The 17811-nt window shown below is 49.7% G+C and overlaps 8 protein-coding genes across 8 annotated transcripts; 4 read left to right on the top strand and 4 right to left on the bottom strand.

Annotated features, from left to right (window-relative positions):
• Nucleotides 1–1731: 1731 nt before the first annotated feature.
• EURHEDRAFT_450451 (uncharacterized protein) lies at nucleotides 1732–2399 on the bottom strand (the record flags this gene model as incomplete). The annotated part of the gene is made up of 2 exons (XM_040783880.1): nucleotides 1732–2028; nucleotides 2118–2399. 2 exons carry the CDS (start codon nucleotides 2397–2399, stop codon nucleotides 1732–1734), a joined length of 579 nt encoding a protein of 192 aa, XP_040641253.1.
• A 341-nt stretch (nucleotides 2400–2740) lies between these two features.
• Nucleotides 2741–4023, top strand: EURHEDRAFT_299314 (uncharacterized protein). The gene has a single exon (XM_040778264.1). It carries the CDS (start codon nucleotides 3057–3059, stop codon nucleotides 3921–3923), a length of 867 nt encoding a protein of 288 aa, XP_040641254.1. The 5' UTR covers nucleotides 2741–3056; the 3' UTR covers nucleotides 3924–4023.
• A 626-nt stretch (nucleotides 4024–4649) lies between these two features.
• EURHEDRAFT_299355 (condensin subunit SMC2) lies at nucleotides 4650–7205 on the bottom strand. Its single transcript, XM_040778265.1, has 4 exons — nucleotides 6924–7205; nucleotides 6827–6867; nucleotides 5103–6721; nucleotides 4650–5040 (listed from the first exon to the last, which is right to left on the bottom strand). The coding sequence occupies exons 1-4, from the start codon at nucleotides 6948–6950 to the stop codon at nucleotides 4979–4981; spliced, it is 1749 nt and encodes a 582-aa protein (XP_040641255.1). The 5' UTR covers nucleotides 6951–7205; the 3' UTR covers nucleotides 4650–4978.
• A 48-nt stretch (nucleotides 7206–7253) lies between these two features.
• On the bottom strand, nucleotides 7254–9915 carry EURHEDRAFT_409788 (NOT2/NOT3/NOT5 family protein). Its single transcript, XM_040781190.1, has 8 exons — nucleotides 9784–9915; nucleotides 9323–9430; nucleotides 9107–9248; nucleotides 8482–8999; nucleotides 8359–8423; nucleotides 8037–8299; nucleotides 7624–7978; nucleotides 7254–7547 (listed from the first exon to the last, which is right to left on the bottom strand). Exons 1-8 carry the CDS (start codon nucleotides 9794–9796, stop codon nucleotides 7455–7457), a joined length of 1557 nt encoding a protein of 518 aa, XP_040641256.1. The 5' UTR covers nucleotides 9797–9915; the 3' UTR covers nucleotides 7254–7454.
• A 485-nt stretch (nucleotides 9916–10400) lies between these two features.
• On the top strand, nucleotides 10401–11523 carry mrpl4 (mitochondrial 54S ribosomal protein uL29m). The gene is made up of 3 exons (XM_040781191.1): nucleotides 10401–10800; nucleotides 10875–11041; nucleotides 11165–11523. The coding sequence occupies exons 1-3, from the start codon at nucleotides 10434–10436 to the stop codon at nucleotides 11282–11284; spliced, it is 654 nt and encodes a 217-aa protein (XP_040641257.1). The 5' UTR covers nucleotides 10401–10433; the 3' UTR covers nucleotides 11285–11523.
• Nucleotides 11524–11583: 60 nt separating this feature from the next.
• EURHEDRAFT_384401 (secretory pathway gdp dissociation inhibitor) lies at nucleotides 11584–14014 on the top strand. The gene is made up of 8 exons (XM_040779615.1): nucleotides 11584–11896; nucleotides 11954–11978; nucleotides 12049–12108; nucleotides 12177–12204; nucleotides 12277–12622; nucleotides 12682–13236; nucleotides 13291–13548; nucleotides 13601–14014. The coding sequence occupies exons 1-8, from the start codon at nucleotides 11851–11853 to the stop codon at nucleotides 13687–13689; spliced, it is 1407 nt and encodes a 468-aa protein (XP_040641258.1). The 5' UTR covers nucleotides 11584–11850; the 3' UTR covers nucleotides 13690–14014.
• On the bottom strand, nucleotides 13841–14928 carry EURHEDRAFT_409793 (PaaI family thioesterase). The gene is made up of 2 exons (XM_040781192.1): nucleotides 14453–14928; nucleotides 13841–14379 (listed from the first exon to the last, which is right to left on the bottom strand). The coding sequence occupies exons 1-2, from the start codon at nucleotides 14555–14557 to the stop codon at nucleotides 13972–13974; spliced, it is 513 nt and encodes a 170-aa protein (XP_040641259.1). The 5' UTR covers nucleotides 14558–14928; the 3' UTR covers nucleotides 13841–13971.
• Nucleotide 14929: 1 nt separating this feature from the next.
• On the top strand, nucleotides 14930–17733 carry EURHEDRAFT_409794 (origin recognition complex subunit 4). Its single transcript, XM_040781193.1, has 3 exons — nucleotides 14930–15122; nucleotides 15188–16881; nucleotides 16930–17733. The coding sequence occupies exons 2-3, from the start codon at nucleotides 15388–15390 to the stop codon at nucleotides 17557–17559; spliced, it is 2124 nt and encodes a 707-aa protein (XP_040641260.1). The 5' UTR covers nucleotides 14930–15122; nucleotides 15188–15387; the 3' UTR covers nucleotides 17560–17733.
• The last annotated feature ends 78 nt before the right edge of the window (nucleotides 17734–17811 follow it).

A 17811-nucleotide genomic window follows, 5' to 3' on the forward strand; every position in this document is an offset into this window, starting at 1 on the left:
TTGGATCGGTTCCTCCTGCCAGAAGTTTCCTCGCGTTGAGACAAATGGATAGCCCTACTCTTCCCCCGCTCCCTGAACGGATTGAACCTGAACATCTTGCCCTAATTATAAAACTGCACGACTCTAATGAAAGAACTCTGCTCGCAACGGGATTCTGGCCGTGTCTTTGGATTAGTGATTTGAAAGAACTCGACGAGGTAGTGAGCGATGTTCCGAATGATCCAGGATACCATCACCTCATACGGCTTCTCATGAAGCCAGGGGAGTTGTCGGAATCGGTTCGCTCATGTTCATGCCTATTTCTCTCTCATGTCATATTTAAGTCCTGAATAGAAACAGCAAGGCTGAACCGCGAGAGAACGACTTCGATTGCAAAAAACACCCCCCCCCCCCCCCTTGGGCCCCGCATCCCAAGTGCCAACATATCAACTCAGAACAGGAAAGGGCTGTAAAAAGAGAAGAAAGATGCATGGCTAGTAAAGCCACGAAGTACCTCGAAGTAGCCCACATCTAGAGGGTTTTGATAGCAAACCACCTAAATCTGAGGCCATCGCTGTGGCGTAACCTGACTATTTTTTGGTCCGAGAAAAAGACAAAAACCTAGAAAGGTGCGCTGTTCGGACCCGCAAAGACCGAGACTACAGAATCTCATTGTCATGACTGAAACCATCCACTCCGCATAAGATAGCTGCGAATTTGGCTTTAAACTAATATCCACCTCCTCGGACAAAAGGACCATGGACTTGGAATTCCACTGGTTGAAGATTAGATCTCGCGGCTCCGGAAAGGCCTCCTGCTTGAAATGCCAGAGCTTTCTGCAGGTCATCCATGTAGGCGTGGGAATTTCAGGTTCTGGGATTGTCTGACCGAAAACCAAATTCGCTATGGTGACAGAATTACACTCACAACTCATGACCCCAAGGGCACCCTCTTCCAAGTGGGGAGTTGATACGTCTTCAGTGTTACCTTAGCCGAGTGGCTGCTCTGTCGGGAAGTCGGAGGTGCCTGGCAATTACGACGAGGATTACGATGGCGAACACGATGTGATGATCTACGATTCCGACTCAGAATTCTAGGGCCTCAGTGGAACTGCGACACTAATAACAAGCAAGATCCATGTGCAAACCCTGCGCATTTTTCAGCTGTTCCCTGAGATGTCTGAGAACCAGGCATGACATTGCTTGGCGCTATTATGGCGAAAATGATTTCTTAGGGGTCGTTTGAAGCAGGAATTGACAAGGGCAGGGTTGGTGTAACGAAGAGTGTTGGAGTGAGTTTGTAGCGGATACAGTCATTCTGAATGTCACTGAGCGCAGACGTTTGTTCATGTTCTGTTTATTGTGTCGTCGACCGGTACAAGGACTGTTTCGCATCGGCTGATCCTGAGGTATCCAAGGGACAAAGGTCGATGATTGCGCGGATTCGAAAGCTTGAGATATTTGTCCGAGAATACCAATTGTAAAGGAAATAAGCAAGCTCTTTCTCTTTTATGATAAGCAATGAGAAATGCCAAGACTATGTTCACCATGTTACTCCGAAGAAACCAAAAGACAGGATTAAAAGAAAATGAAGTTGCTTGCATTGACTCCTGAAAATGTCCAAATTACCGCTGAAGAAGCAACACGGTAACGCCTAGAGATTCTATCCTGGTAAAAAAGAATAAGAGAGCAGAGATCTCGAAAAGTAGGTTTGGGATAAATATAAAACACGAAGGGAGAGTAGTGCAAATACTCATGAAGCATTGTGTTGGTCCTTATGTATCATCTTCTTGCGTGCCGCCAAAATCATATCGTCTCTCCGCTTCTGCAACATACGCTGGCGCTCTTCCTTACTTTGCGACCATCCTCTCGACGACGGCTCGGGAACTTCTGAAGCACTTTCGCCCGTAGCTCTTGAGCTGAGATTGTAGCGGGAAATCAGGTCCTGTCCGTCCGATTTCGGGGCGCTTCCGGATGAGGATGCGGGCTGTGTCCTGGGAGGAGTCCCGGCGGTAGTAGTAGGAATCGGCGGTTGGAACGACGGTGGCGGCTACAAAAACGAAAGAGGAACACCATTAGCACTCTATATCATATCATACAGCAGCATGTTCCGCGAAGATGACAAGCAAGCAAACTCACCACTTCCAACCCTCGCCCACTCAATATCCTCTCCGTAGTCGCCGCAACACTACCCCCATTCCGCTGCAAATCCCACATAATTTCCCGGGTATTCAGCTGCGGAAACATTTGCGATATTTGCTCGACCTGAGCTGGGTCCACGGCATGACCGCGCGCGCGAGTACGGCTACCTCCGGTGCCCGGCTCATCGTCGCGCTTGAAGAACCATCGGATCACGAAAAAGGACACGACAGCCAAGGTCAGGAGCGAGGGTATGTTGAGAGAGGGCTCCTCTTCAGACATCGTCTCGAGCGGTTCGTAAGACATATGCTGCAGCGCGTGCTTTCTCCGGTCGATCTCGATGAGGCCAGCTCGATAGGTTCGGAGACGAGAGTGGAGATAGAATAGCTAGTAAAACGCAAGCGTACTCCGTAACAATGCGTATCTAAAGAAGGAGATCGGATTTATGGTATTTGCAATCCAGCAGCTTCACAACAATAGTGGGCAGTTGGGCAGTGGATGCAGGTGATAAATGACGGTTATGATGATCCGCGGAGAGGAACGGCGATGGTTAAGGCGGTGGGCGACAGCCGATGAACAGTCGGCGGTTCGATCTAAAAGGCGATGAATTCGTGGAGAAACGTGGTATTGTCGACGCTGGAGCGAAGAAGAAAGCGAGGGGAAGATAAGAAGACGACGAGCTGATGTGGTGAAGTAGTGAAATGGTGAAGTGGAACAGAGCGGTGCCCTTTCCTCTTCCGACCGCTGCCTTTGCAACTCAGAAGCCGATACAAAGGTAACTAAATATGATTGCCGACAGGGTTTATAGATTAGAGAGAACACAAAAATATAATATATATATCATTGAGCCGTATATCATAACATAAAACCCGTGGCTTCCAGACACCATTATACATCAACCTGAAAACACCATCCTTTCCGACCCATTACGTGCAAAAGATGACTATAGACAAAACGAACCCAATAACCAAGATGAACAGAAAAAGTAGGCAAATGGTCAGTGGAAGTCATTCCCCAAGACCGCTACTTCATATCCGCAGGAGTCAATGCCTGGACAATACTCGTTCCTTCACTGAACCTCGTCCGGAAGATCCGGTTCGCGTTCTGGAACATGCCATCCTTCAGGGAAACGATGATGAACTGCGATCCCTTGAAACGGGTCTTGATCAAACGACCGATGTTCTGTGTGTGAGACAGATCAAGCGCAGCATCGACTTCATCCAGAATGTACATCGGTGCGGGTTTGAATTGCAGCAGAGCCATGATCAGCGAGAGGGCGATCAGGGACCTAGTGATTCGTTAGCTGTGCACAGTAGCGAGAGGAGGGATGGAGGAAACATACCGTTGACCACCACTCAGCTCAGTCAGACTTTGCTTCCACACCTTACCCAGACTGACTTTAACTTCCAGACCATCGGTGATATCCTTGCCCTCCGGAGGATCCAGCTTCGCAAAACTGCCGGGCAGAAGCTCCGAGAAGATCTGACCAAAGTCGGCATTGACCTTAACCCAGGTCTTGTGAAGAGCCTCCTTCTTGTATTCATTCAAGTTAATGATTGTCTCTTCGATCTTGCGCTTGTCGCGGATCACGGTCTTCATCATGTTCTTCAAAGCAGCTTCCTTCTTCTCAACGCTGTCAATCATGTTCATGACCTTCGGGTTGATCTTCTTCTTCATCCCCTGGAAACGTTCGGTAACGTTGCGCAGCGTCGACTTGCATTCCGCAATGTTCTGGTTCTTGAAGTCATAAACAGTATTGGAGCGTCCGAAATTGTCCTTTTCGTCAGCAATCCACTCATGCTCTGATTCCATATGAGCAACGGCCTGAGCGGCAGCATGCTGATCTTTCTGCAGCTTCTCAAGCTGGTGCCCAAGCTTCTGCATCTCAAGACCCTCTTCGGTAATCCGGGAGTTCTTGGTCTGCATCGCTGTCTCGAGCTCCCGCAGTTCTTCGTCAAAGCCAGTCAATTTGGCTCTCTCGTCATCGAGCTGGGCTTGAGTAACGTCATGGGCATCCTATTTTGATGTGCGTTAGATTCATATCAATAGACGGTAATGGGATTTGGCATACCTTAATACGGGCTTGTTCTCTCTTCATCGACTCGATTTCTTCGATTTGAGCCTTGAGAGTATTCTCAACCTCTGCAGCCTGCTCCTCAGCCGCTGAGAGGTCGCTTCCAACCTGCTCGGATTCCAATCTCGAATTCTGGAGTTCCTTTTGCAAGGTCTTGACGGCATTGGTGTTCTTAGAAAGGTTCTTCTTAAGCGAATCAACCGAAGTCTGCAATTCTGCGAGCTTGCTGTCTTTATTGTCGTTGAACTCGCCCATGTCCTTCTCGATTCGCTTAATATTCTTGGTTGCTTCGCTCTGTCGCGCCTTGGCGTCGGTAATGTCCTGCTTCAACTGTTCGATGTTCGCTCGCATTTCCTCAACAGCTTGAATGATAGATGACGACGAGTTGTTACCAATCTGCTCTTCCGTGAGCTTGATCTCGTGGGTCTTGAGGTCTAGTTCTTGCTTGAGTGCGCGCGTAGCGTCGAGCTTCTTCTTCTCCTTTCTCATGTTCTCTTCCAAGCTCGCCAAGTGACGCTCCTTAATCCGGATTTCTCGAGTGATTTCGTTCAATTTTTGCAACGTGACAAGTACTCCACTCGAATTCGGTGCGCTACCTCCAGACAAAGTGCCTGACGGGTCATAAACATCACCATCGAGAGTAACGCTCTTCATACGGACAGATGGATCGAATGTCACTCGCTTGGCCGTATCCGCATCCTGGCAAACCAGCGTGTTCCCAAACACATAATTCATAGCAGCCGTAACTTCTTCCTCGTACCCGATCAGCTCCAAGGCAAGATCAACTTTACCAGGTGCAATGTTCTGAGCTGCGCCGATCTTCTCCACGGATGCCCTGAAAGATGAGATCTTGTTTAAGGGGATGATGGTTACTCGCTTGCGTAGCTTGCCCTTCTGGAGTAGATGAGTACCGGTTTCAGAGCTATCGACGACAACGTTATACAGGCGACCGCCAGCGCAGATTTCCAGCGCCGTCGCAGTGGGAATCTTTTCCTTGTCCAAAGTAAAGAGCTGGGCAACCAAGCCCTTGACTTTAGATCGGTCAAATCCGGGATGTGGGTCTGTATAATTGAAGTCAATGTTGGCCACCCTTCTCTTGAGTTCATCGGCTCTTCCTCGGAGTTCACGGATATCCTTCTGCAGGCCACTTTGTTCCTGGTATATCTGCTCTTCTTTATCAGGTTCATACCCAAGTCTCGTAAGCTCAGATTCCAGCTTCTTGGCCTGCGACTTCAGACCCTCCAAATCTTGTAAAAGACCAGAGTTCTGCTGCTTTGCCTTTTTGGCGCGCGGCTCCTCTTCTTTAACCCTCTTTTCCAAATGAGCAATCTTGAGTTTGGCTTGCTCTTGTTCTGTGGCAGCACCGCTAGCACGGTTTCGGGCGTCTTGCAATTGTCCTTGGTACCCACTTTCCAGACCTTCCTTGGATGCGACACCAGTTTGTAATGACTGGAGCAATTCTTCCTTCTGTTCTACTCCGGCGGTCTGAGCGTCAAGTTCCGCCTTCGCAGTATCGTATTGGGCTTGTAGTTTATCATAGATGTCCTTCTTTTCTTTGAGAAGCTTCTCAAGGTCATTCACGGTCTTTTGGTTGTCCTTCTGCCTTTCCTTCTCCTCTACAATACTGGCATTCTTGAGATCGAAAACAGTCGTCAATCGGACCAGCTCATGCGAATGAGCCTTAACATCATCTTCAAGGCCTTGAAACTTTCCTCCTTTGCGCAACTCTTTATCGCGAGCTGCCCGCACCCGCTTAACGTCTTCCTCCAGATGACCAATTTCGTTCTTCAGTTTAGATGCGTTATCCTCAAATGTTTGGACTTTTTGCCTCTTGTCTTCACACTCATCTCCAGCAACCCGTAACCGTTCGTTGCCTCGGATGTAGTCGTGAGCGACAACCAGCCTCGTTAACCGCTCCAGGTCGTTCTGGGTCTGTTGGAAATCGAGAAAAGCACGCTTCTCGGCACGAAGTTTTTCGAGTTTCGGTTCGATTTCTTCCTTCAGTAGTCCCTCCATTTCACGCAGTTTCAAGTCCTTCTTGCCCATTGTCTTGCCCGCCTTCTCCCGTCTATCCTCGAACATTCGCGTGCCTGCTGCTTCCTCGATCATGGACAGAATCTCAACAGCCTTCATATTCAAAACCTTCGTAATTCGTCCCTGCATAATAAGGAAGTTGGGGTTGTTAATGTTCAGCTGAACACTCTGGAAGAGGTTCTGCACCGTCTGCTGTTGTGCGCGATGGCCGTTGATCAGATATTTGCTCGTACCGCCGAGGACGATCTGTCGCGTAACGGAAATATTCGCATATTCCTCGAAACCGATCGGGGATTTCGCGGTATCACGGTTATCGAAGACGATGGTCACACTGGCCTTCGTCACACCGGCCTGGCCACGTTTGTAGATGAGATCTTGGAGGTTCTGCGCCCGAACCGTGCTCATATTCGTGATTCCGAGGACGAAACAAATCGCATCGAGAATGTTGGATTTACCACTGCCGTTCAGGCCAGTGATCGAGTTGAAGGATTCGTCCCTATTGGGCAGTAGTCAGTACCATGTCTTCCATTCAAATAATAGAGTCGATTGCATTCCGCAGATATCGACCTGAAGGAGCCAGAGACACATAGGAGTTGCATACCATCCTGAGACGACCGTACGCACAGCGTACGATTTGAAGCCCTGTCAACGTAAGATTAGCGGGACATGCGAAGGGTAATTCAACAACAAAAACTTACGTCAATAATAATTTCTGTAATCCGCATGGTTGCGACACCAATCCAGTCCCATGCACTCAGTTGTTACAGTACATGAGATGGAGATATGGCGATAAGAAAGTAGATGTGCGTACGATCGCTGGCCGCCGAGATGGTGGAACGAGACTGTTTTTGGCGGGCGCGGCTGTTTTGCCGGCGGTAATCAGGTGTTTATGGTTTACCGCTTTTGGAATGGCGCCAGGTTGGATGAATAAGCATAGAGGGGTCGGTTCGGAAAGCACATGATCATTATCGATCTACGATGTAGAATTGAAGTCCTACTATGCACGAGCCCAGGAGGATAGACAGTAGAAAAGAAAAGATCATCAAGTCATTTGGTTTCAAATAGAATAATATCCTAATCCCATGCAGACCACCTAGTTTAAGAAATGCGCCCTTGCTCTAAAGCAAAACTGCCATACCAGCAGCCAATGCCAGAACAGAATATCACAAAATACTGGTAGCCGACCCAACGCCTTTGCTGATCGATTAGCTAGTTACCTTAACGACAATTCACGAACCGGGTGGGAATCCGACTGTGCGCGCAATGCCACGGCCGGGGTCGAGTCTGTTGTCTAGATCCTCATATCGCAAAATAAACTCACGCTACATGAAGTTACCTTCGTTAGTACAATCCCGGCTATGAGTAGTACATAAACTCCGGACAAGCTGTTGGACATACCCTAATCTTCTTCCAGCTGGTAGGATCCCATATGAGGTAGACTCCACGCTCGCTCACTCCACGCTCAACATCAACCGGGCCAGGATACGTCTCATCACGAGTCAGCCAACACCGTTCAATCTTGTGATATCTCCACTTGCGACCCATCAACTCCTCCGCCGCGAGTTCTTGTATGATGTCTCGAGGCATGCTGTAGAAGATGTAAAAGAGCGATTCGTCGCTGAAACTAGGGATACGAGATTGAAGTGGTTGAATATTGGCAACGCTGTAGCAGGAAGGCAGAGAGAAATCCTGTTCCAGAGGCAGCGAGGACATTGAGGCAACAAACGGCGAAGCGAAGGATGTATGGAGAGGTCTGGACAGAATTATTAGCTAGGAAAGATCACAGACAACCAGAAAGCACAGGCACATACTCAGGTTGATTCAGGTCTAAGCCCAAGGTCATGAGATCCTGGCCCACAGCAAGACTCGCGACGTCTGGACTTTCGCTATGGATCATCCTTAACAGGCCCGCAAGTCCAAACCTATCGAGCTCACTCATCTGGCCCAGCGGTGGTTGTTCAGCACTTTGAGCAGAAGGTTCCTGCACATCACCAGAAATAGCTTGCTGTTGGCGCTGTAACTGCTGTTGTTCCGCATAACTGCGTTGCCCCGGTGCCATAGCGTTGACCATATCCTATTTAGGAATCGTCAGCGTAAAAACAAAGGAATTCAAGCAAAAGAATAATTGCCTACATCCTTCTCTTGAGCTATCACACCATTAGATCCCTGGTTAACCGGTGATCGTGACGTTCCAATACCTAAAACGCATGGTCAGCTTTCTAACTAACCCATTGGATTAACGCGGCCATAACATACTTCCAGATCCCATGTTTGCAGGAGACATTATCCTACCCGTTTCTTGACCGTTCACTGATGCTGCCATCATGTTACGGGTTTGTACTGCAGACTGGCCTTGGAACCCCATACCAGAGTTGTAACCCCCAAGCCCAGCATTCTGCATCATTGAGCCTCTACGATCTTGGCCTAGTTCCGTTGTGGCGTTGCGTCCAAGGGGTGGGAACTCGTCAATGCTGCCAGTTTGGGGCTGTGCACCCGCTAGTTGGCCGCTAATGCCCTGTCCACCACTGCGAAAGTCATCCAAACGGTTGGCGAACTGCATGCCGGAAGGAAATAGGTCGTCGTGAGAAGGTTGATTCTGTTGTTGAGGAATATGGGATGGGGTTTGAGATGTGCGTGACGGTGGTTGAGTAGTAGGAGGGGGCTGTTGTCTTTGTACTGGGGTCTGCGCGGCGCGTTGGCTGGCGTTTGCCCACACCATTTGACTTGGGTTCTGGGTCTGAGACGGCGGTGCGCCTGACAGTGAAGGAAATTCCCTAGCAGTGAATGTTCCTTAGCTCTGGAAACCCAAAGGGAACTGCGCCAACCGAGCCAACAATCACAGCAAGGCAGCCCTAAGCCCACAAATACACATCACACTTACGACAAATCCAACGGCGTGGCTGGCTGCGATCCACTTAGGCTCTGTGCAAATGTTCCCATAGCACCAAAGTTGCGCTGTTGATTTCCTTGTAACCCAGGTGTACCGCTCACAGGCAAGTTGAAGTTCCAATTGGCTCCGGCTCCTATTCGTCCCCCGTGATTAGCATATGTATTTCCGTAGACCATTCGAGTGAATATCGACCTGGGGGTATCGCACCGAGTTTTCCGTTTGGCAGGCGCGCGGAGGCGATAGTCGCATTTCGAGCTTGTGCTTGCTGTTGTGCGGGGAATCCAGACATGCCTCTCATGGGCTGCGGACCTGGTCCTGAGGAACCGCCAGAGACGTCAGCATCATAGTCAGATAATGGCAAGTATTGTAAGAGCAGTAATCAATCGGTAGTCTGATCAAGCCCCTCAACTTCATCCGGGGCTGTAGGAGTCTCCTGGCGTGGTTCGAGATACTTCGGTCGCAGGTGGGTAAACCACGTCCATGGGGAGGTTGCAATTGGAGCAGAATGATGAGGCAACGATCTGACCAAAAGCTTCAAGAAAACCCAGGTCAGGATTGCAAAAACCAGAAGCTCTCTTATCCGAGAGATCTCCATTGTGGGCAGTTCCGAAACAGGGCACGAACAGCAATGTACTAAAAGGACAGGGAATTTGGAATGGAAGACACACCTGGTCTGTTCATGGCAAAACTCAGCTCAGTAAGCTAGTCAACAAAAAGATAAGGATTTCTGCACGATCAAAGGATATCCTCACAGCCTGACTGCACTGCAGGAAATCAACAATGTTGGGTGCTTGTAAGAGCGTTCATTCAATGCGACGACTGCTCTCCGCCGGCGAAGGCGGAGAGTGGCGCCAGCCGCGCGTTTATAAGTGGAAATGACAAGAATTAGCCGCAAACACGAGTCTGTACGCATTTTACTGTTATCTAGTGAGAATGTCGGTTTTGGTTTGTTTTTGTGATTCTCATGGTTTCCTGTGGTATATAAAATGGCGGACTCCATCACTGCATTGTGCTTTGCAAGATGCGGAGTACTTGTACGGAGCAGAAATATCTATATGGGTGAACCTTAAGGTTTCGATATTGCTACCGTCCTAGACTTGGATACATCAATATAGCGATTTCTTTTAATCCCAGCATTACTACCATATGTCTAGTGTATATTTCTCTTTTGTATACTAAATAGGAGCCTCAATCCAAGCGCGACAGGCGGCTATTCCACGTGACCCCTGGTCACGGGTCCCACCGCAGCTTTTTGAATTCCCGAAAAAGAACCTCCAACAAGAAAGCCGGTCCATTCGACGACAGACGCACCATCACGATGCCCCGTCATTCCGTGACACGGCTCGCCCGCCAGGTTAGGGGGCTTCCGCTGGCCGAATTGCCCCCTCCGTATCTTGCGCCGTCTCTCCATTTCTCGCTCATCCGATCACCCGTCCAATCCTCCAACTTCTCGTCCACTGCGGTTGTCGCTGGTCATGGTCGGGATCTCAGCAAGTCCCGCGGTGTCTCTGCCATCCACCGAAGCGGTCCCAAGTTTAAATTGGGCGTGTCGAAGTACCCATTGCCGAAGGCTGTCTCTCCCGAATCGTTGGAACACCGTCACCCTACACCCGACCATGGACTGTGGGGTTTCTTCCCCAAGGGCAAAGAGGCACTGAGCTCGCCGGAATATGATAACGCTCATGGTTAGTGTTATATATGCTGAGATGGACTGTAAAAAATACGATATGTGAATTGGTGCTAATTGTTGGTGATCCAGGTCGGCCTTGGTCCATCCAGGAACTCCGCGAAAAGTCCTGGGATGATCTCCACAGACTCTGGTGGGTTTGTGTTAAGGAACGCAACCGCATAGCCACCTCCAACTTGGAGCGTCAGCGAGTGAAGGCTGGATATGGAGAATATGAATCGGAAGAACGGGAGCGAGTGGTGAGTGTTGTCCCTAGCTGGTTATCCTCATTTGGATATATTGAAAAAAATGAGTCTCATGATGTCTTTGCACCCATTATTTGACCATCAGAGCGTGCTAATGCAAGCGCTGTTGTTATCTAGGTCCGTGTCACTCAGAAATCCATTAAGCACGTTCTGCGGGAGCGATGGTACGCCTGGGAGGACGCACAGAAGCTTTACAAGCAAGGTTACCGACCCCAAGAGGAGGATACCCAGGAATAAGCAAAGAGTGACATGAAGGCTCCTCGGCCCCGTACAGCTCTCCACAACAGTACCTTCCCTATCTCGGAAAGTCTATCAACTGGACCGGAATGTAATATTATCATGAATTGCCCATTTTTATGTACTGCTACGTTTTATACTATTTTATGTTGATCTTGGATCAATACCCTGTCCGGTAGAGCAATAGAAAAAGGACGACACTACTACGCATAGACATCCCCCATGTCTAGTAAAGCGCCGGAACTAGCTGTCAATAATGATGCATATCAATATGAAACTGGCCGTCTAGAAACAGGAGAGAAAGAAAAGGGGTTTTGGAAATTCAGGAGTCGTATCCTTATTGCCAGCTCTTTTGTTGGTGTTATTATTACTGTTATTAGCGCTGGCGTCAAATAATCCGGTCGATGATCCGCGGAGGGGGCTCCAGCGACTACTTCTACTAGACACCTCACCGCAATCAAACCACCTCCGCGTTCTTCCTTTCCCTCTCTCTTTCCACTTTCTATTCATCTCTATACTGTTTGATTTTACGCTGAATCTCTTCCTCTTGCCATATTCTAATCACCATGGAGGACATTGCTCCTGAGTATGATGTTGTTGTGCTTGGCACTGGTATGTTGGTAGCTACCCCGCGATGATAGGTGATATGGCTAACCGCCCCCTACGCAGGATTGACGGAGTGTGTTCTGTCTGGGTATGCTGCTCTCCCCTTGCTTTATGCACTGCAGGGAGCTCTAGTTACTTATCATTGATCTGGTATACAGTGTTCTCAGTGTCAAGGGAAACAAGGTGCTTCACATCGATCGCAATGATCACTACGGAGGGTAAGTGACGGGGTAGCGTCCACGCATCGCCAATTTTACAAGTGCCCCCATCTAACGATATATAATAGTGAGGCCGCTTCTGTGAACATTGAGACTGTAAGTACTCTATAAAACTCTTTGGTTTGTCGTGTTGTTTTGCATTGCTAACGAGTCTGGCTTTTTCGATAGTTGTTCAAGAAGTACGGTAACGTTCGCCCCGGCGAGGAGCCCTGGAAAAAGTATGGACGGGTCAACGACTGGAACATCGACTTGGTCCCCAAGCTGCTGATGGCCAACGGCGAGTTGACGAATATCCTGGTTTCCACCGATGTTACGAGATACCTTGAGTTCAAGCAGATTGCTGGCAGCTACGTCCAGCAGGGCAACCGCGCCAAAGCCAACGTGGCCAAGGTCCCCTCGGATGCCAACGAGGCCCTGCGCTCGTCTCTGATGGGAATGTTTGAGAAGAGGAGGGCGAAAAAGTTCTTGGAATGGGTTGGTGAATTCAAGGAGGATGACCCGGCTAGTCACTATGGTGCGTCTCATGAGTCTAACTCAGTTTGACGATCCATCACCATTGCTAACCATTTGTAGGCTTGGACATCTCTTCATGCACGATGAAGGACGTTTACGACAAGTTCAGTCTCGAAGACAACACCCGTGAGTTTGTCGGTCACTCGATGGCTCTGTACCAGTCCGATGACTACATCAACGAGGTTGGCAAGGCCGTCGAGACTATCAACCGCATCCGTCTGTACGTGAACTCGATGGCCCGGTACGGCAAGTCGCCTTACATCTACCCTCTCTACGGCCTGGGTGAGCTCCCTCAGGGTTTCGCCCGTCTGTCCGCCATCTACGGTGGTACCTACATGCTCAACACCAACATCGATGAGGTGCTCTATGATGACAGCGGGAAGGTCTCGGGTATCAAGGCGACGATGAAGGACCGGGACAACGCTGCGGAGACCATGAACTTCACTACCAAGACAAAGAAGATCCTCGCAGACCCGTCCTACTTCCCCAGCAAGGCCTCCGTGACCGGCTACCTGCTCAAGGCCATCTGTATTCTCAAGCACCCCATCGACAAGACCGATGGCAGTGACTCGCTGCAGCTGATCATTCCCCAGTCTCAAGTTGGACGGAAGCACGGTAAGTTCCGATCCTCTTCACAAGAGATATAGGTGTATATTCTAACTGTAACAGATATCTACATTGCTATGGTTTCGTCGGCGCACAACGTCTGCCCCAAGGGCTACTATGTTGCCATTGTCTCCACTATTGCCGAGTCCGATGCGAACCACCACATTGAGCTTGAGCCTGGATTCGAGCGTCTGGGTGAAATTGAAGAGAAGTTCTTTGGCCCCCCGATCCCGCTCTACGAGCCCCTTGAAAGTGGCGAGAAGGACAACATCTATATCTCGAGAAGCTACGATGCTACGTCACACTTTGAGACCACTACTGGTAAGTCAAATATCGTTCCATAGCTCGAAAATCAGTCGCTAACATTCCACAGATGATGTGCGGGATATTTACCGTCGTGCCGCTGGTGAGGAGTTGGTTGTTGAGGGACTTCGGGAGGACCAGAAGCTTGCTGAAGAGTAAATGTGATTAAATGCGTTTCCGGTTAAGACTGGGTAATATATCGTCTTTTGGGGGGAGTCATGATTCCCTGGACTTGCGCCTTTGCTCTTATTCTTATATGATCAGATAGCATGTTGGATTAACACGTTTTTTTTTTTTTTTTTTTTTGAGTCTTTGATATCGTGTTGATAGTATCGCCGCTGTCAGACAGAATTCTCCCTTTCTTTTCGTGTAGTCGATGGGTATACACAAGCCCAGAATAGGCCCGAATTGCTTATGTACAGCTAAGAGGCATCCACACCCTTACAACTTCTCCGCGGGATCCGTATTAGCCTTCTCATGCTCCCCCAACACACAAATATCCCCGTTATCGACCCTCGAGATCTCCGCCCTTAAAAAGGCTAACCGTTTACCCATCTGCACCAACGTGCAAGTCAACCGAACCTCCGTCCCCTGCGGAACCGGCCGCAGATACGTCGTTTTCAAATGACGACTTACCCCTCCCAAGGCGAATACACCCTGGCGCGACATTCCCAAGAGGATTGTAGTGGAAAGGATGTCGATGAGAGTGGCTGTGCAGCCTCCGTGGAGATTCCCCATGTAGTTGCAGAGGTTCTGGGGGATGGTCAGGAGGTAGGAGACTTGTGGGGGAGGGCCTTTGGTTGCGGATTCGAAACGGAGGTTGCAGGATTTGCCGTCGATGTCCCAGTACTGGTGAGTTAGTTGTCAGTATTGCTCTAGTATAAGGGCTCTGGGTTGTTCGGGGAAGTTGGAGAGGGAGAACCTTGTTGTTTTCATCGCTGTCTTCCCCAAAGCCCATGCGCAGCGTGTATTCGTAGACGAGCTGCTCGAATTCATCAAGGGGTCTGGATGGAGCGAGAACAGACATGACTGTTGTCAATTGTAAGAGATTGTAAGATGTGAGTTATGAAGGTAGGTAAGTTATAGTTTCTTCAAGGAGTCCTGTTGGAGAATCGCATATTATGGCCTGGATTTGATCGCATTCATCTGGATAGCCGAGGTTCATGGTCTGTTTGAGGAGTTTCATCTCTGACCATTAGATATCTCTGAGGTATTCGATATGGTCAGTTTGTTACATCTGAAGATGGTCACCATCGGAGTATACTCCGCAAATATTATTGCGTTGTTTAATCCAGATGTTAGCAGAATATACGCACGGTAGCAAACACATACAAATATAAATACAGTCAACATCAGTGTCTAACCAAGTAGAACATCAACACTATTACCTATTCTGAATATTTCACCTCCATAGTCAGGTAACCTTGGATCTTATATCCCTGACAAATTTCCTGTGGTTATTCAATACTTTCGAGTAACCATTAACAACGTCACCTGACCTCGCGTCGCGTTGTCCAGCTCCGTCGGCCAGTTTTCTTTAAGCGTTTGATCGGACAAAGTCGACTGCCCAGTGCTCGACAAGCACAATTGCTGTACGTATGATTCCCTTTTACGCTCAATTGGAATTGCTCACTGATTTATGGCTTTGCGCGAACAGTTTCTGTTCCAACCCCTACGCCGAAAAGATTCGTCCTTCCGCAGTCCGTCGCCGTGATCGCATACCGTAGCTAGTATTTTGCCCATCGGCTACAGAGACCGACTTCACGATCTTGGCTTTCTCGATTATATTTTATACAGCACCACATTCCTATCTCCTAGAATATTAGCTTCAACTTGACCACGGAACATCTGACCACAATGACGAACCAGCGCGCCTCGAAGAGAAGAAGGGTCTCCGATGTGGATGAAGAGGGGGATACAGAGATGCGCGACTCCAATGACTTCCCTTTGTCACCGTCAGTGAAAGATGAAGGATCTGACGACGACGCATTTACCCCGACTACCCCGACAAGATCCACGCACCGGCGAGCATCGCGACCAAGCCAGAAGGTAGAACAGGATAATGAAGGCGAAGTAAATACCGAGGCACCTGCCAAGGCTGGGCTACGGACGAGTGGAAGGCAACGGAAGCCGCCGCAGAGGTTCGAGCAAGAATTGAAGACTGCACCCTCGGCGAGTAAGACGGCCAGGACGCCTAGGAGTACTGCGCGCACCCCGAGAAGCACGCGAAAGACCAGACAGGCATCTGAAGTGGAGGAAGAGGATGAAGAGGAAAAGGAAGGGGAAGAGCAATCGCCGGAGCCGCATCCGACTTCGCTGGCGAGGACAAGGTCGAAGCGAGCCACTGTGAACTACGATGAGGATCAAGATGAGGGACGAGAAAACACGGGACGATCTGGCTCGTCAGATGAGGGCGACCAAGATGGGATTGACGATTTGGTTGCGATGCAGCTACAGCAAGACCTCCATCCCGAACAGGGCGGTAAAGACGATGCGCTGCCACCAACAGAACCGCTGCCTGACTACGCTGCGGATTTTCAAGCTCTGGCCCAGAGTGACAACTTTCAAAACGAGCTCAAGGTGCTGACACAGGTTGTAATTGAAAAGCTCAATGGGAAAAGACCAGTTCCTTTGAAGGGGCTGGAGAGCGAGTATCAGAAGGTCTACCACCTCGTTGAGCAGACGGTTACTTCTGGCGAAGGTAACTCGATGTTGCTTCTTGGATCTCGAGGCTGTGGAAAGACGGCTATAGTTGAGACTGTACTCTCAACCTTAGCAAGGGAACACGCGAATGATTTCCATGTGGTCCGTCTCAATGGCTTCCTTCACACTGATGACCGACTGGCGCTCCGTGAAATGTGGCGCCAACTCGGCCGTGAAATGAATACAGAGGAGGAAGCCGGCAAGATTGGCAACTACGCTGACACGATGGCTACATTACTGGCCTTGCTGTCTCACCCAGAGGAGTTGTTTGGCCCGGGTCAAACAGACGGTGTGACTGCTGCCAAGTCAATTGTGATTTTGCTGGACGAGTTTGACCTATTCGTATCGCACCCGCGGCAGACATTGCTCTACAATCTGTTTGACATTGCGCAGGCACGAAAGGCTCCAGTCGCGGTGATAGGACTTACCACCAAGGTCGACGTGACGGAGATGTTGGAGAAGCGTGTCAAGAGTCGATTCAGTCATCGATACGTTTTTGTCCCGCTGCCTAGGAGCTATGAGACGTTTTCGGAGATCTGCTTTGCTGGGTTGAATCTCGAGGATGGTGAATTGGCGGGATATTATAGAACTGGTGCCAAAGCTGAGCGTTGGGGGAAGCTCCTCGAGGGCTGGGAAGCATATCTAGAGGTTTATCTCCCAAGGAAAGCCATAGTGAAAAAGTGTTGACAATTTCAGGCCCTATGGAACGACGCAAACTTCTGTCCCCATTTGATGAGAATATACAACCAAACCAAATCCGTCAAAGAATTCTTCACCAGCGCATTACTCGCCATAACCGAACTCCACCACAGTGCCTACACCAGCCCACCAGAAGACCTCACAATTCCAACGCCCAAAACCTTCGCCAACGAACCCCTCACCTGTCCCGATCCTGCACCCCTCCCCTTCCAGCCTTCCACATCCGTCTCCTCCAGTCCATCCTCCCTCCCCCTCTCCCTCCTCCTGGCCGCAACCCGCCTAACAGCCCTATACGACCCAGGCAACGACGCCGCGGCCCAACTGCAGAGCCTCGCCCCACTCGCCCTATCCTTCCCAGCTGCGTATGCGGAATACGTCCGGCTCCTGACATCAGCCAAGGTCTCTGCGTCAGTGTCTGGAGCTACTGCTACGGCCGGACGGGTCTGGGGCCGGGACGTGGCCCGTGAGGCGTGGGAGAAGCTCGTGAGTTGGGGACTGGTGAATCCGGTTGGTGGGGGGAGTGGGACGGCTGATGGACGGATGTTTCGGGTGGAGGTTAGTTTTGAGGAGGTGGTTGAGATGGCTGGGTCTGGGGGTCCGTTGGGGAGATGGTGGAGGGATGCTTAGTGTACTTTATTGGTGGTGGTAAGATGGTGTATCCGTATAGGTATTGGGGTAGGTACTATATGTGAAACGCTCGGTTTCCTTTGTTTTTTTGTACTACGTGTTACTAGGCTGAGAAGTCGTCATGTGATGTTTCTGCTAGACATGTCTAGACATTCTTATTTTTAAGTCTCAACCACGATATCCTTTTTTAGGCCTAGATACAAAGTCCTCGTACTATATACTAAACTGGCGATCAATAACACGATGCCAGAC

This window comes from Aspergillus ruber (genome assembly GCF_000600275.1).
Source record: "Aspergillus ruber CBS 135680 unplaced genomic scaffold scaffold00005, whole genome shotgun sequence".
NCBI classification, from domain to species: domain Eukaryota; kingdom Fungi; phylum Ascomycota; class Eurotiomycetes; order Eurotiales; family Aspergillaceae; genus Aspergillus; species Aspergillus ruber.

What these genes read in the sequence shown, in the direction of transcription:
- EURHEDRAFT_299314 (XM_040778264.1), top strand. Translation starts at nt 3,057, where the DNA reads ATGACTATAGACAAAACGAACCCAATAACCAAGATGAACAGAAAAAGT.
- EURHEDRAFT_299355 (XM_040778265.1), bottom strand. Translation starts at nt 6,950, where the DNA reads ATGCGGATTACAGAAATTATTATTGAC. An exon ending in TTACAGAAATTATTATTGAC is followed by an intron (nt 6,868 to 6,923) that starts GTAAGTTTTTGT and finishes TTACGTTGACAG; the next exon opens with GGCTTCAAATCGTACGCTGT. An exon ending in CGTACGGTCGTCTCAGGATG is followed by an intron (nt 6,722 to 6,826) that starts GTATGCAACTCC and finishes ACTGCCCAATAG; the next exon opens with GGACGAATCCTTCAACTCGA.
- EURHEDRAFT_409788 (XM_040781190.1), bottom strand. An exon ending in TGATAGCTCAAGAGAAGGAT is followed by an intron (nt 8,300 to 8,358) that starts GTAGGCAATTAT and finishes ATTCCTAAATAG; the next exon opens with GATATGGTCAACGCTATGGC. An exon ending in TTAGACCTGAATCAACCTGA is followed by an intron (nt 7,979 to 8,036) that starts GTATGTGCCTGT and finishes AATTCTGTCCAG; the next exon opens with ACCTCTCCATACATCCTTCG.
- mrpl4 (XM_040781191.1), top strand. Translation starts at nt 10,434, where the DNA reads ATGCCCCGTCATTCCGTGACACGGCTCGCCCGCCAGGTTAGGGGGCTT. An exon ending in GGAATATGATAACGCTCATG is followed by an intron (nt 10,801 to 10,874) that starts GTTAGTGTTATA and finishes TTGGTGATCCAG; the next exon opens with GTCGGCCTTGGTCCATCCAG. An exon ending in CGGAAGAACGGGAGCGAGTG is followed by an intron (nt 11,042 to 11,164) that starts GTGAGTGTTGTC and finishes GTTGTTATCTAG; the next exon opens with GTCCGTGTCACTCAGAAATC.
- EURHEDRAFT_384401 (XM_040779615.1), top strand. Translation starts at nt 11,851, where the DNA reads ATGGAGGACATTGCTCCTGAGTATGATGTTGTTGTGCTTGGCACTG. An exon ending in TGACCCGGCTAGTCACTATG is followed by an intron (nt 12,623 to 12,681) that starts GTGCGTCTCATG and finishes AACCATTTGTAG; the next exon opens with GCTTGGACATCTCTTCATGC. An exon ending in ACACTTTGAGACCACTACTG is followed by an intron (nt 13,549 to 13,600) that starts GTAAGTCAAATA and finishes AACATTCCACAG; the next exon opens with ATGATGTGCGGGATATTTAC.
- EURHEDRAFT_409793 (XM_040781192.1), bottom strand. Translation starts at nt 14,557, where the DNA reads ATGTCTGTTCTCGCTCCATCCAGACCCCTTGATGAATTCGAGCAGCTC. An exon ending in ACAGCGATGAAAACAACAAG is followed by an intron (nt 14,380 to 14,452) that starts GTTCTCCCTCTC and finishes CTAACTCACCAG; the next exon opens with TACTGGGACATCGACGGCAA.
- EURHEDRAFT_409794 (XM_040781193.1), top strand. Translation starts at nt 15,388, where the DNA reads ATGACGAACCAGCGCGCCTCGAAGAGAAGAAGGGTCTCCGATGTGGAT. An exon ending in GCTGGGAAGCATATCTAGAG is followed by an intron (nt 16,882 to 16,929) that starts GTTTATCTCCCA and finishes TGACAATTTCAG; the next exon opens with GCCCTATGGAACGACGCAAA.